General features: G+C 42.3%; 1 protein-coding gene across 1 annotated transcript in view; it reads left to right on the top strand.

Moving 5' to 3' along the window:
* Positions 1–16,394, top strand: part of COL23A1 (collagen type XXIII alpha 1 chain) — a 218,110-nt gene that overhangs the window by 70,951 nt on the left and 130,765 nt on the right. The window contains exons 6-8 of the mRNA XM_075599144.1: positions 4,558–4,629; positions 6,535–6,651; positions 8,818–8,853. Of these exons, the coding sequence (XP_075455259.1) occupies positions 4,558–4,629; positions 6,535–6,651; positions 8,818–8,853 (225 nt within the window). The remainder of the gene's footprint in view (positions 1–4,557; positions 4,630–6,534; positions 6,652–8,817; positions 8,854–16,394) is intronic.

Here is a 16,394-nt window from a genome sequence, read left to right as displayed (position 1 = left end):
CTTTTTTCAACCTCATCTACTATGTAACTATGTAACTATGTTCCAGCTGAGAACATTGAAAACCAAGTAATGGAGGTCATCCCAGCTACAAGTTCCCCAGGTGCCGACCGAACTAAGGAACCAATATCAGTGATGACAGCTAAAATAGAATTGTCTCAAATTAGTTTTACCCAGCAGCAGCCAATCAGGAGGTGGTGTCAGGAGCCTGGGGCGTGGGCCAAGGAGAGGAGGAAATAGCATGGAGCGGAGAGAGGTGGGATGTGTGTCTCGAGCATGTCGCACCTTTCACTGTTGTGTCCAGTATTTTTGGAGACACCACTTGGCAACCTTAAGCATAGCCCAAGGGTGCTACTATTCTCTCCTCAGTGAAAATCCTTGTCGTCTCCATTTGAGGTAGATGTGACAACTTTAACACATATGATAAAATTGTAAAACATACATTTACGTATACCCACTGTATACTAGGAAATTACTTCAGGTAAGGCAGTTAGGCAGGTAAAATAATTACAGTCTATATATAAAAGCTCATACACTGTGTTTGGAGAAACAGTATACTGTACAAATAGTTATAATACCAGGGACGTAGCAATAGCCCAGGCAAAGTCCAGGGGCCGATGCACTTGGGGGGCCTGCTCTCCCCCCTTGTAGAGACAGGTGGGGGGAGATGGTATGCGGTGGTGGCGGGCCCCTGTCATTAAAGAATAAGCCGGTAGAAGAATCAGCACTTGTTACAGAGGCAGAGCAGGGTGGCAGGGAAGGAGCGTGCCCCAGCGGTCTGACCCAGAGGTTTTTCTTACTTCTGGTGTCTGCTGCTAGAGCGCTCTCCTCACCTCATGCCGTCCTGCTCTGCCTCAGATGCTGATTCTGATACCGGCTTATCCTGTAACACCAGGGGCCCGCCTCCACCGCCGCATACCATCTCCCCGCACATGTTTCCATTACCACAAGTAGGCATGGAGAAGGAGGGGGGGAGAGATCTGATGGGGAGATCTGATGATGATAAGGGGGAGATCTGATGATTATGTGGGGGAAATCTGATTATATGGGGTGATCTGATAAAGATGATGAGGGGGAAATCTGATGAACTGATGATGATGAGGGGAGAGCTTATGAGGATGAGGGAGAGAGCTGAAGATGAGGAGGAGGAGAGCTGATGATGTGGGGATAGCTCATGAAGATGATGATAAGGGGGAGAACTGATGATAATGGGGGGAGAGCGGATGATGATGAGGGGGGAGGTGGTGATGGGGGGAGAGCTGGGGAGAGATGAGGAGGGATGATCAGATAGAGAGGATAACGGAGAGGGAGAAAAAAAATTGCAGTCATTATTAATTTTAACGGGGTCCTGAAAAAATGTTTGTCCGGAGTCCCTCGCATGTCTAGCTACGCCACTGCATAGTACATATGCATATTAACTTTAATGCACACATAATTTTATTTACATTTATAACAGATTAGGCCTTAAAAATAAATAATAAGAAGACCCATAACATTCTCCCAGCTGTAAAACTGGAGCAATACAATTGCACCATATTTAGTGAGGAAAGTGGTCCCATAGAATCCAATGTACTAACTTTTTTTTTTCAATGGGAACCTTGAGCATCAAACATGTTTTTAGTCGGGTATATTGGCACAAAAACATGTTTGATATCTATGACAGTGTAGTAAAGGATCAGTCTAGCACACCATAAATAATACAATAACAGCAAAATACTTGCGTTTTGGTACCGGTGCACCTTGGTTCAGGCGAAAACCTGCCTGGAGAATTCCTAAGTATGAGCAAGGAAGGGAAATCCAGGGCACTTCAGATTTTAGAAATTACATTTATTCTGTCAGAGGCACGACGTTTTGAACTACACAGAGTTCTTTATCAAGTGATTGGCAATGAATGGCAAAATAGTCCAATATAAATAGTCCCATGCAAAGTGAATAACTCAAAACACCCCCTCATTACCCCATGTGTGTCTGTTTGTGTCCTTATTGCTCTTCCACATTCCAATGAATGTCTGAGATGTGATTTGTCCTGTGACATCATTGTGCGGGGCGTTTCCTCTTCGGGTCCTCTGATTGGTCCTAGCTCTCCATTGGCGCCGTTCTGGCCAGTTAGCTGAATGCCTGGGTGACCCGCCTCCTTGTTGTGCTTCTCCAATCATCCGATAATGTTTGTGTGCTGCCGCGGTGACGTCATCCTCGTCATGGTCTCCTGCTCTTTGCTGTAGCGTTACTATGTCTTTTGAGCATGCGCAGTGCATGCGCTGGTACGCGCTGATGTCATCCTCAACGAAGTGTCCTTCACCTTAGTGTTGCATTGCTTTGCGCATGCGCAGTGTATGCGCTGGTATGCATCCTTTGGGATCATAGGGGAGCGGTGGTGCTACTCATTCTGCAGGCTGTCACTTGAGGGATGAACTCCATGTAAGAAAAAAATGTCCAATCAATAAACGGGCCCACATTGTATCATAACACCCCTACTTAGTGTCTAATAAAGATCTAACTAATAACTGTAACTAAGTTAAAACTATTAACTAAGTTAAAATAGAAGTACAAGTTATATTACTAACTGTAGTACCAACCTCCAATGGAAAAAATTAGCTGAACAATAGCAGAATCAATAGGTGAACAGCAGCAGCAGCATGTAGGTAATCTGAAAATCAAGACATGATAAAGGTTAATAGAGTGTTTATCTAGTGTCCAAAAAGCTATTGAGCGATAGAAGTCATGTAACCCTCTTGGGTATACTGAGTCCAGGGTAAAACTCCAAAAAGCCTCCTTTTGTAGTCGTGCTTTAACCTTTTATCTATGACACACAGATGTAAATGGTATGAATTTAAAAAAAAAAGTATATATATAGGCATCAAAAAAATTAATTCTACAAAGTCGGTCTGTGTGGTTAGCGCACGGATGTTATGTATTATGTTCACAGTATGGGTATTATAACATATATACAATTATTAATTGAAATGTACTGTACTAATACCACTTATAAAATAAAAAATACACAATTCTGTTTTAATTTAAATTGTATCAATCCATTATGCGACGCAACATATCGGATGTAATTTGAAACAGAAAACTATGGGTCATATGTAAAAAGTCAAATAACGACCTTGAAACATAGCATGCATATTTTATTAAGGTTTATATTTCTTTTTATCACAAAAATCTTGACACAACAAAATAAAGAGTCTGTGGAGCCTATGTACAAAGTGTAGCAAACAGCGAAAATTTGGCATCGAAATCCAATTTTTATTTGCACTTGTGTGCAGCTATTTGCTAACCTAAAATTTCTCAATCCGTGCCATCAACGGCATGGCATGTACAAAAAAAATGGTGGTCCAAAGTGATTCTTTTACTCTAATGGGACAAAAAACTACTTATTTTGAGCTTGCTATACAGGCCTCTTTTGGTATTAATGGTATATGTATATAGCACATAAGCCACTGTGTTATACACTCAGTAGTTATATCGAAGAACATGGCCAAGCAAAGTTTGCTAAAAATGGTCTAGGTCAGATATCCAGTGGTTGTTATTTAAAGGAGCAGTTCCTCCTAGGAGCAAAGTGTACCAATGTGTAATGTGGTTAAATCTGGGTGATTGTTGCCTTTTTTTTTTTTTACCAACACCTAGAAGTATTTTAAAAATCCTTTTTTAGAGTTAATTTTTCTACGGGGTTTGATTTCCTCTGTCGAACCCTTTTGTTTGATGTCACTCTGTATTTATCAAGAGTCTGCAAAGTCAAAACCCCCTCTCTCTGTTGCTATTAGTTCTCTGATAAGGACAGGGTGGGATGAGGCTAAAGCAAACACTTAATTGATTACGCCTTTATTTAGAGGCCCAGAAGTTTAGAGATTGCTTCCAGGTCCAGGTATCCCTTGTTTGTCAGTACCTTTACATTTTGCCAGACATCAATTGCGATGACTTTTAAATCGTGTCAGATTTCAATTGTAAGAATTAATGGGTTTTTTTTCTTCAATTTTTAATTTCAGTCATATTAAACACTGTGGTTCAAGTAGGGGAGGAATTAAGTCCAGATCCACAGAGGTTCGTTATTGACATAACAGGGCTTTAACCTAGGTGAATGCCTCATTAGGTGTTAACGTACCTCATGAAAGCTCACTAACGTAAAGTTAAGTCCCGTCTTCGGCTGGAAAGGGTGTTGCATTAAATATAAGAGGCATTAGTGATAATGGTATGCAGAAGAGGCATTCCTCCTAACAACGTAAATCCACAGAGGTCTATTAAAGTTAACACAAGTCTCTCTCTCTCTCTCTCAACTGTTAGGGATTTTTATACAAGTCCATTGTGAGCCCTGAGTTAATTCGCTCTGTGGATCTGGGCCTTACTGTACTTTCATGTCTCCTTCGGTCCTAGAAATAATGTGGCATTATTTCCTGAGTCACTATTTTAAGTGTATGAAAGGCAACATTTCTTATTGTCACGCTTTCTTTTGATTACTTTTTTGTTTGCATTATCTTTTTTTTCTTTATTAACTTTTCAGTCCTAGCTTTTAACTCCTGTGAACTTCTTTCTTCCTTCCTATCTCACGTTCTCGGCTAGATGGCTTTTCCTCGACTCAATCATGGATTTCTTTCTAATGACCAGAATGTTTTTAACCGCAGAATCATTAAGGTAGTTTATACACTACATTTTACTTCTGGGGTTTTTTTTTCTGTTGATTTCTATTCCTGCATTTCATATGCATGAGCTTTCATAGAATGTGACTGTCACATGTACCATACTTGCAAACCAAAAGAGCATAAATTCCAGATTTTAGGGGAAAAGTATTTTTAAAATCTCATGTAGTTTTCAAGTTTGGTTGGTTATATAACAATCTTTGGCTGATTCAAAGATGATGCAGTAAGGCTAATGGGAGTTATTTATAAAACCACATTTTTTCTTCTACACTTCTCTACTCACACTGGGTTACTAGTACTATCCATACACTGGGTTTCTTTTTTGATTCATGGCTACTATGGTACACGTGAAATTGTTTCTTTATTATAATAATTATGTTTAATTTTGCATACAATAATTTAAACAGCATTTTCCACATAGGGTTTACTAAAGGCTTGTACATCATTTATATTTGGTGTTAAGAAAAAATACTTAACTGCATTTTGCCAATTTACCAATCAATTGCCTAAGAAGAATATACTGTATGCACGATAGCCGTTTGTTACTGGCCTAATTTGCGTGCAGGTATTTGGTGATAGTGGAGGAAATCTATGGTACACACTATCACAATTTGCTCCATTAAGACCAAAAATCCACATGCAAATACTGTAGCAAACTAATTGAAGCATAGGGTTATATAATAATAATAGTAACTTAGTATCCTTTGTTAGAAAATTAATTGAATAGCTCAGATGCATGCTAGGTTTCCAAGGAATGTCTTGCAAGGGGCATAAAAGGGTTAACAATCCCACCAACAATTAACATAAGTAACATTATGAACACAATGTATGGAATATTTTACCATATCAATCCCTTAATAACCCAAGTAGCCAGGGTTTGAAGGCCCATGCAGTGCAGGTGCAGGTGGAGGGGTGACGTTAGTTAGTGGTGTTAGTGTAGGGACTGTATTAGCTACTTTATAGATGTTGGGGGAGCGGGGAATTAACCATTGGTTTACCGTGCCTAGTTCACCACTTGTGCTACGAAGTGTCCAATATTGTAAATACAATGTTTATATAATTTAGTTTTTATCACCTACTCCATGTTACTGTTATCTTAACGATGTATCTAGTGGCTATTATATACACAGTCAAGAAAGGTTTTATGCCAGCCTATGGTAGGTAATACAAATCTGCAGGTTTTTTTTATTGATAGCCTGATATTCACATACCACAGACATGGTTATAAGTAATTTTACCGCATTAAAATCTCACCGAATTCTCACCACGGTAGCCTGTTTTCTCGGGTTTACCGCTAATAATATGCCTATAGTGAGTAGGTTTATGAGTCCTTGCCATACCATTTAGCAAGACTTTACACTACTGTAAGTTGTGAATCATTAAAAACAATCCATACATGTTTTTTCCCTACAACAGTAGGGATAATAATACTTGTGTGTGCCTTAAATGTTTACGATTTATTCTTTTTTATAAACTCCTTAGAACTACAGTACCTGTGTATTTTGGATAGTTATTTAATTAAAGGGGAGTTGATCTGCTATTTAATGTTATATGCACTTACTGTATTATAAATGCATATGTGTATCGGAATACCTCATTAGAAAGCACCGTATTATTTAAAAAAAAAAAAAAATATATAACTAATTCTTATGGTAATGTTTTAGTGTCACCAAAGCTGAATTAAATCTTCTGTGTTTAAAAAATTTGCAGAATGGAAAATATTATTTTCATTCATCATTTAAATCTACTTTAAACATAACTCACACCATTCAAGAGTCAGATATTAATGCTTTAGGATAACATACTTAGTATGGCTACACTTGATACACACTACATTTCGTGAATTTTATATTTCTGTTATTTTTAAAGCACTGCCTTTCTTTATATTAACTTTTCATAGGGTGAGCAAGGTCAAGTTGGACCTCCCGGCCTACCTGGAACTCCAGGAATCCCAGGAGTCAGGGGACCTCCTGGAGACACAGGGAAGGATGGACCAAAAGGACCAGAGGGTGTACCTGTAAGATCTACTTTTATTGTAAATACATTAACTAAAATATTTAATAATAATAGTATATGCTCTTTATTCAGTACAGTTATAGGTTAAACTTAGTGTATATACTGTATATATATGTGGAGGATTTTGTCACTTTTTTTACCCACCATAACGTAACTAAGTATGGTAAAACCCATCCTCATTGCTTTATTTTTTCATAGCCAGTATAACCAACCCCACACTGATGAGACCCATTAAGGTCGAAACGGCTGTCTGTGGGTGGGTTTACTGGCTATGCATCTTAACCCTGGCTGTGCTCAAAGCTCTGACCATGCAGCAAGCTTAAGCCTATAGGGAACCATGTTAAAATGGTTTTGAAGCAAAAGGTGACACTGTGTGCTCATTTGCATGTCATTTCCCAGAATCCCTTGCTGCAGTGGAAGTGCTGTGTGCTGGGTGATAATGGTGAAAGGCGGGGTTGCAGACCTGTCTAAGACATGCAAATGGGCATACAGTAATATTTCCATTTGCTATATATATATATATATATATATATATACCCTTAAAATAACTATTTTATTTATCAGTCTTCTAAGAATGAGCAATACACTTATTGTGTTGCATGCCTCAGATATAGAATTTCATTAATTTCCACTATGATGGGTCTCCAAACATTGCCCTAAAACCTTCTGTTGCATATTAACCCTCCCAAATTGCAAATTAATGATCAAATACTGTAATACCTTTGCAAATGTGAGAATTTATATTGAACATAACTATAATAATTATCAAAAAATATTAAGTAGAATTTGCTACATTGTTGAGTGCTTGCAGTTTCATTAGGTCTAATAAAGTGAAAATTTAATATTTTATATAATGTATTTTGCTACATGATTTAACTTAACAGCTGTTCTCATGCGGTTTTCAATACTCATGCCACTACAAATTCATATATTTTCACTTACATATACTGTATATTTTAGTTAGTTTTTCTGACTCCCTTACTTCATTGTACTGAACATAGCACATGTACTTGGTGTATTTATTATTTTCAGTGATATACAGTGCACTAGGGAACTCTTTCTTAGTATGATATAAAAGTCAGCCAAAAACACAAATACAGTAATACAAATGTTTGATTCCTATATTTCTCATAATTCAGGGCCACCAACAGGGGGTGAGTGTGTCAGGAGCCTATTGGCTCCGGGGGTCTGGCTGGCTGATTTTGGAAGTTCGGCCTGCCCAAAAGTCGAGAGCAACCTCCAAATTAGACCGTCGGGGCCCAACCCCCATGCATTTGCCCGATGTCGGAAGTCAAGCCTGCCAGAAATGGAGGGGGGGGGGGTGAGAAATACAGGGGAGAGGGTGAGATAGAGGGGGAGGGAAAGAGATGGGGGAGAAGATGAGGAGGGGGAGAGGAAACGAGAGATGGGGAGGGAGAGAGAGATGGGGAGGGAAAAATATATGAGGGGGGGGGGAAAGAGACATTAGGGAGGGAGGGAGGGAGGAAGGGATATGAGGGAGAGATGGGAGATGGACAGAAAGAGATATGGTGGATGGAGAGAGAGAAAGAGGGGGTTTGCAAGGACAGCCCAGAGTAAATGAAATGATGGTGCCTACACCACATGCAAAATTATCATACTTAAATGTAATAACTAAGCATGAATTACATACTATTATTTTTGTGTGCTCAATTATTTATCCATACCACTTTACTAGTGTAAACTGTTTTTTGTTGTCGTGTGATGAAAAAGAGGATTGGGGAAAGAGAGAGGAAATAGAGAGGTGGGATTGTATGAAAAATAGGAGGAAGACTTGCAGAGCCATTGAGAGGTGGAAACTCTAGTCCTGGTCTCACGGAAAGCTGTTGGCGGCCCTGTTATAATGTACATCAAATCTGCTAACTACAGTATATGGATATCAACCAGGAAACATGGTTGCAATCGTCTGGTATTTAGAGAGATTTGCAGCAATAATTAACAAAAACATTTCCATTGATTTTTATCTGTAGGTAAATAATTTAGCCTAATAACTAAATTCAATTATATTAAATGCAAGGACTGATATATTTTATTCCTATTTTATAACCTAGCAAAGTATTTTTCATGTTAATTTTGATATGAAGCATATGCATACTTACATTGCCATTTATATATACGATTACATGAAAATTTATATTTATTTTTTCAGGGTTTACAAGGACAGCCGGGAGAAAATGGAATGATGGTGCGTACCCAGCATGCAAAATGATAATACTTACATTGAATAACTAAGCATGAATTACATACTACTTTTTTATGTGCTCACTTATTTCACTAGTGTAAACTGTTTTGTATAGTTGTGATGAAAATGCACACTTAACCTACCTGTTAAAGCAGCAATCCCCTGTATATATATATATATATATATGTGTGTGTGTGTATATACAGTGTTCGTCAATCATATACATTTACACGCCCGGGGCGAGAGGATTTAACCCCCGGCTGAGTAAATATTGGCCCAAGCAGCACACGTGTTTGTTTTTTTAAATTTTCCCTGCTCACGCTGAAATATCCCTGCTCGCGCTGGCTGAAAAAAAAAAAAAACTCCCCCTACCTGACAGCTGATTGGCGCGCGCTCCCAGGCTTTGTGGGCGCGTGGCCAGGCTCTATATGAGCCCGCCCCCAATGAGCAGCCATTCTTTTCCCATGGAGGACACAGTAAGTATTATCTGTGCCTTCCCCCACCTCCCTCTCCTCCCCGGCGCTCCTGCTGCCCACAGTTATGGAGATCATGGTGGGGATGCCCTCCCATGTCCCTGCTTCCCCCGCTTCCCCCCCGGTCCCGTGTCAGAGAGAGTGGCGGGTGATGGGAGCGGGGATGCCACTTCATGTCCCTGCTTCCCCCCCCCCCCGCTTCCCCCCGGTCCCGTGTCAGAGAGCGCGGTGGGTGATGGGAGCAGGGATGCCCCCTCATGTCCCTGCTTCCCCCCCCCCACTTCCCCCCGGTCCCGTGTCAGAGAGCGCGGCGGGTGATGGGAGCGGGGATGCCCTCTCATGCCCCTGCTTCCCCCCCCGCTTCCCCCCGGTCCAGCGTCAGAGAGCGCGGCGGGTGATGGGAGCGGGGATGCCCCCTCATGTCCCTGCTTCCCCCCCCGCTTCCCCCCGGTCCCCTGTCAGAGAGCGCGGCGGGAGATGGGAGCGGGGATGTCCCCGCGGAGCAGGAGATGGGCAGGTGGGGGGGGGGGAGCGTTATGGTGCTGGTCGCGGCCTTTCCAAAAGGTGTGTAGAGAGAGAGTAAGTGTGCGTGTGCATGGGAGAATGTGTGTGTGTGTGTATATATAGGTGTGTGTGTATGTGTGTGTGTGTGTGTGTGTGTATGTGTGTGTGTGTGTGTGTGTGTGTGTGTGTGTGTGTAAATATGGGAGTGTGTGTGTGTGTGTGTGTGTGTGTGTGTGTGTGTGTGTGTGTGTGTGTGTGTGTGTGTGTGTGTGTGTGTGTGTGTGTATATATATATATGTGTGTGTGTGTTTGTGTCTGTGTATATATGGGAGAATGTGTATGGGAGTATGTGTGTGACACCAGAGCTATCCCCCTGCCCCAATCAGTCACCCCCCCTGCCCCGGTCAGTCACCCACCCCTGCCCCAGTCAGTCACCCACCCCTGCCCCAGTCAGTCACCCACCCCTGCCCCGGTCAGTCACCCACCCCTGCCCCGGTCAGTCACCCACCCCTGCCCCGGTCAGTCACCCACCCCTGCTCCGGTCATTCAGTCACCCCTGCCCCGGTCAGTCAGTCACCCCTGCCCCGGCCAGTCAGTCACCCCTGCCCCGGTCAGTCAGTCACCCCTGCCCCGGTCAGTCAGTCACCCCGTCTCCCCTCTCTGGTCTCCCCGTCTCCCCTCTGTCTGGTCTCTGGTCTCCGCTCTATGGTCTCCCCTCTCTCTGGTCTCCCCCCTCTCTGGTCTCCCCAGTCTCCCCTCTCTCTGGTCTCCCCCCTCTCTCTGGTCTCCCCCGTCTCCCCTCTCTCTGGTCTCCCCCATCTCCCCTCTCTCTGGTCTCCCCCGTCTCCCCTCTCTCTGGTCTCCCCCATCTCCCCTCTCTCTGGTCTCCCCCATCTCCCCTCTCTCTGGTCTCCACTCTCTCTGGTCTCCCCTCTCTCTGGTCTCCCCCGTCTCCCCTCTCTCTCTGGTCTCCCCTCTCTCTCTGGTCTCCCGTCTCTGGTCTTTCTCTACCCTCCCTCTCTCTCCCCCTCTCTCTCCCCCTCTCTCTCCCCCTCTCTCTCCCCCTCTCTCTCCCCCTCTCTCTCCCCCTCTCTCTCCGCCCCTCTCTCTGCCCCTCTCTCCCCCTCTCTCCCCCTCTCTCCCCCTCTCTCCCCCTGTCTCCCCTCTCTGTATCTGGATATCTTATTTACCCTATATATCTTAACTGTCCTATACTACACCAAGATAACTTATACTGCTTTCTTCCAGATATGACTCAAGCTTCACACGGAAGACATCGGAATCCCCCGTAACCCAGAAGACAGGTAGGGAACACCTCCCCTCCAACTTATAACATTGCGGGAATGAGGTACCTAGACATTGAGGGACTGCGGATCAGGTAAGATCCCAGGCGGGATTGCTGCTTTAGATATTGTGAAGCGGGGACGTCCAGACACTGGTTAAGGGGTTCAGGAAAGTAGTCATTCACCTTTGGCTTTTATTTCTAGATCCGACATTTACACACTTACACACACTTACACACACTTACACACACACACACACACACACACACACACACACACACACACACACACACACACACACACACACACACACACACACACACACACACACACACACACACACACACACACACACACAACACACACAGATTTTTTGGTTGGACGAGTAGATTTTTGGGTGATTTGTCAAACACTGTATATATATATATATATATATATACACACACACATGTATATATATACATGCGTGTATATATATACAGTGTTCGACAAATCACCCAAAAATCTACTCGTCCAACCAAAAAATCTACTTGCCACCTAGTCCCGCCCCCAACCCTGCCCCTAGTCCCGCCCCCAACCCCCGCCCTAGTCCCGCCCCCAACCCCGCTTTAAAATAAAATATATAAATAAAATACATGTAATAAATTCCTAGTCAGAACAACATTCGTTTTTGACATAAATGAATTTATTGTATTAAATTATACTACAATTAGTCCTTGTTACGTGTTTGTTGTGTGTGTGTGTGTGTATAAATGTCAGATCTAGAAATAAAAGCCAGGTGTGAATGACTAGTTTCCTGAACCCCTTAACCAGTGTCTGGACGTCCCCGCTTCACAATATCTAAAGCAACAATCCCGCCTGGGATCTTACCTGATCCGTAGTCCCCTCAATGTCCAGGTACCCTCATTCCCGCAATGTTATACATTGGAGGAGAGGTGTTCCCTACCTGTCTTATGGGTTAGGGGGGGTTCCGATGTCTTCCGTGTGAAGCTTGAGTCAGATCTGGAAGCAGTATAGGGTTATTTCAGTGTAGTATAGGGGCAGTTAAGATATCCAGATCCAGAGTGTGAGAGAGTGCGGGGGAGAGAGAGAGAGAGAGAGAGAGAGTGTGGGAGAGAGAGTGTGGGAGAGAGAGTGTGGGAGAGAGAGTGTGGGAGAGAGAGTGTGTGGAGAGAGAGAGAGTGTGAGAGAGAGGGAGAGTGTGGGAGAGAGGGAGAGTGTGGGAGAGAGAGAGTGTGGGGGAGAGAGAGAGAAAGAGTGGGGGAGAGAGAGAGTGTGGGGGAGAGAGAGAGAGAGAGTGGGGGAGAGAGAGTGTGGGGAGAGAGAGAGAGCGTGTGGGGGGGGAGAGAGAGAGAGCGTGTGGGGGGGGAGAGAGAGAGAGTGTGTGGGGGAGAGAGAGAGAGATTGGGAGAGAGAGAGAGAGAGAGGAGAGAGAGAGAGAGAGAGAGAGAGAGAGAGTGGGAGAGAAAGAGTGGGAGAGAAGAGAGTGGGAGAGAGAGTGGGAGAGAGAGAGAGTGGGAGAGAGAGAGAGAGTGGGAGAGAGAGAGAGTGGGAGAGAGAGTGAGAGAGAGAGAGAGAGAGAGAGAGTGAGAGAGATAGAGAGAGAGACAGAGAAACAGAGAGAGGGAGTGAGACAGAGAGATAGAGAGAGACAGAGAGATAGAGAGAGAGTGGGAGAGAAAGAGATAGTGGTAGAGAGAGAGTGGGGAGAGAGAGAGTGGGAGAGAGGAGAGCAGAGAGTGGGAGAGGATGTGGGAGAGAGTGGGAGAGAGAGAGAGTGGGAGAGAGGAGAGTGAGAGAGAGTGAGAGAGAGACAGAGACAGAGAGAGACAGAGATAAAGAGAGACAGAGATAGAGAGAGATAGAGAGAGACAGAGAGAGACAGAGAGAGAGAAACAGAGAGATACAGAGAGATAGATAGATACAGAGAGAAAGAGAGAGACAGACAGAGAGAGAGAGACAGAGAGAAAGAGACAGAGAGAGAGACACAGAGAGAGAGACACAGAGAGAGAGACAGACACACAGAAAGAGACAGACACAGAGAGAGACAGACAGAGAGACAGACAGAGAGAGACAGACAGACAGAGACAAAGAGACAGATAGAGAGAGACAGATAGAGAGAGATAGAGAGATAGAGAGATAGATAGAGAGAGATAGAGAGAGATAGAGAGACAGATAGAGAGAGATAGAGAAACAGATAGAGAGAGACAGATAGAGATAGAGACAGAGAGATAGAGAGATAGAGAGACAGAGAGATAGAGAGAGACAGAGATAGAGAGAGACAGAGAGATAGAGAGAGATAGAGAGAGACAGACAGAGACAGACAGAGAGAGAGACAGAGAGATAGAGAGAGACAGAGAGATAGAGAGAGACAGACAGAGAGAGAGAGAGGATTTGACGGATTGCACCTCAATGAAGAGGGATCTTCTGTGCTAGGGGGGAGAATGCTAAAAAGGTTGGAGGAGATTTTAAACTAAGATGGAGGGGGGAGGGGAATGAAACAGATAATTAACTAAATGGAATAGATGAGGATACAAGGTGGTATGGAGGTAGAATGGGGGCAAGTGCACGTTTGATAAGCAGTGAGATACCCATAGTAAATAGAGATAATACTAGAAAACTTCTAAAGACTAAACCAAGTGGGAGCAGAAAGGAAGGAGCAGATAAGATAATAGTACAGGCTGGAAAAAAACTTAAATGCATGCTTGCTAATGCAAGAAGCCTGACAGATAAAATGGGGGAGCTTGAATTAATAGCTACAAGGGAGCAGTATGATATCATAGGCATTACTGAAACATGGTGGGATAAACTCATGACTGGACAGTTAAATTAAATGGGTATTCTCTTTTTCGGAAGGATCGAACAAATAGAAGGGGAGGTGGAGTATGTCTATATGTTAAACCAGATCTAAAACCTATTATAAGGGATGATGTCTATGAAGGGAATGATGAAAATGTAGAGACCTTGTGGATAGAAATTAGCAGTGAAGGTAAAAGTATAAAGAAAATGTTTGTGGGAATATGCTATAAACCACCAAATATCTGTGAGATTGAGGAAGCTAAAATACATTTGCAAATGGAGAAGGCATCAAAACTGGGTCATGTTTGCATAATGGGGGATTTTAATTATCCAGACATAGACTGGGGCAATGAGATTAGCGTTACAACAAAAGGAAAGAGGTTTTTGGGGGTGCTTAAAGATAATTATATGACCCAAATTATTGAGGAACCAACCAGGAGAGGGGCAGTTCTGGATTTGGTCATATCAAACAATGTAGAAGTAATAACAAATATTCAAGTCCTGGAACATTTGGGTAACAGTGCATAACATGGTCTCATTTGAAATAAATTATCAAAAAAATAGATTTCTTGGGTTCAACAAAGACCTTAAACTTTAGTAAGGCAGATTTTAATAAACTGAGGTCTAATCTAGTAGTAATACAATGGGATGATGTTTTTGCAGGGAAAAATGTAGAAGATAAATGGGCAGTCTTTAAAACATTGTTAGAAAAGCACACTCGTCAGTGTATACCCTTGGGTAATAAGTATAAAAGAAATTAGTCAAAACCAATGTGGCTAAATAAACAGGTAGGGGAGGAAATGGACAAGAAGAGGAAGGCGTTTAGATTCTTTAAGTCAGAAGGGACAGAGACATTGTATCAGAATTATAAGGAATGTAACAAAAATTGCAAAAGGGCAATTAAATTAACAAAAATGGATAATGAAAAAAGGATTGCAATAGAAAGTAAGGTCAACCCTAAAAAGTTCTTTAAGTACCTTAATAACAAAAAAATGAGAAAAGAAAATATAGGACCCTTTCAGTGTGAGATGGGTAGGCAGATTATTGGAGATAAGGAAAAAGCAGAGGTATTAAACAAATTCTTTGCCTCTGTGTTTACCAGGGAAGAATGAAGTTCAATAGTAGTGCCACAGGAGGAAGCCACAACCTCCATATTAATGACCAATTGGTTAACTGAGGAAGAAGTTCATAAGCGACTTGAAAAAATTAATGTAAATAAGGCACCTGGCCCCGATGGCATACATCCAAGAGTTCTCAAGGAGTTAAACTCAGTAATAGCAAAACCATTATATTTAATATTCAAGGACTCCATTTCCACAGGCTCAGTACCACAAGATTGGCGTAAAGCAGATGTGGTGCCTATATTTAAAAAGGGAGCTAGATCACACCCGGGGAATTACAGACCTGTAAGCCTGACTTCAATAGTAGGGAAACTACTTGAAGGTTTAATACGGGATAATATTCAGGAATACCTAATGGAAAACAAAATTATTAGTAATAGTCAGCATGGATTTATGAAGGATAGATCTTGCCAAACTAACCTTATTTGTTTCTTTGAGGAGGTAAGTAGGAATTTAGACCATGGTAATGCAGTTGATGTGGTCTACTTAGATTTTGCAAAGGCTTTTGATACGGTTTCACACAAGAGGTTGGTGTACAAAATAAAGAAAATTGGACTCAGTAATAATATATGCACCTGGATTGAAAACTGGTTAAAGGACAGACAACAGAGGGTTGTCATAAATGGAACTTTTTCAGGTTGGGCTAAAGTCGTGAGTGGAGTACCTCAAGGATCAGTACTGGGACCCCTGCTTTTTAACTTGTTTATTAATGACCTTGAGGTTGGGATCGAGCGCAAAGTCTCCATCTTTGCTGATGATACTAAATTGTGTAAGATAATAGAATCAGAGCAGGATGTAATTTCTCTTCAGAAGGACTTGGAGAGACTGGAAACGTGGGCAGGTAAATGGCAAATGAGGTTTAATACAGATAAATGTAAGGTTATGCATTTGGGATGCAAGAATAAAAAGGCGACTTACAAATTAAATGGAGATATATTGGAGGAATCCTTGATGGAGAAGGATTTAGGAGTGCTTGTAGACAGCCAGCTTAGCAATAGTGCCCAATGTCATGCAGTAGCTGCAAAGGCAAACAAGATCTTATCTTGCATCAAACGGGCAATGGATGGAAGGGAAGTAAACATAATTATGTCCCTTTACAAAGCATTAGTAAGACCACACCTTGAATATGGAGTACAATTTTGGGCACCAATCCTAAGAAAATACATTATGGAACTAGAGAGAGTGCAGAGAAGAGCCACCAAATTAATAAAGGGGATGGACATTCTAACTTATGAGGAGAGGCTAGCTAAATTAGATTTATTTACATTAGAAAAGAGGCGTCTCAGAGGGGATATGATAACTATATACAAATATATTCAGGGACAATACAAGGAGCTTTCAAAAGAACTATTCATCCCACGGGC

Source organism: Ascaphus truei, chromosome 5, assembly GCF_040206685.1.
Source record: "Ascaphus truei isolate aAscTru1 chromosome 5, aAscTru1.hap1, whole genome shotgun sequence".
Classification (NCBI taxonomy): Eukaryota; Metazoa; Chordata; class Amphibia; order Anura; family Ascaphidae; genus Ascaphus; species Ascaphus truei.
The sequence above is the reverse complement of the archived record's forward strand: the minus strand, read 5'-3'. Positions and strand labels throughout refer to the sequence as shown.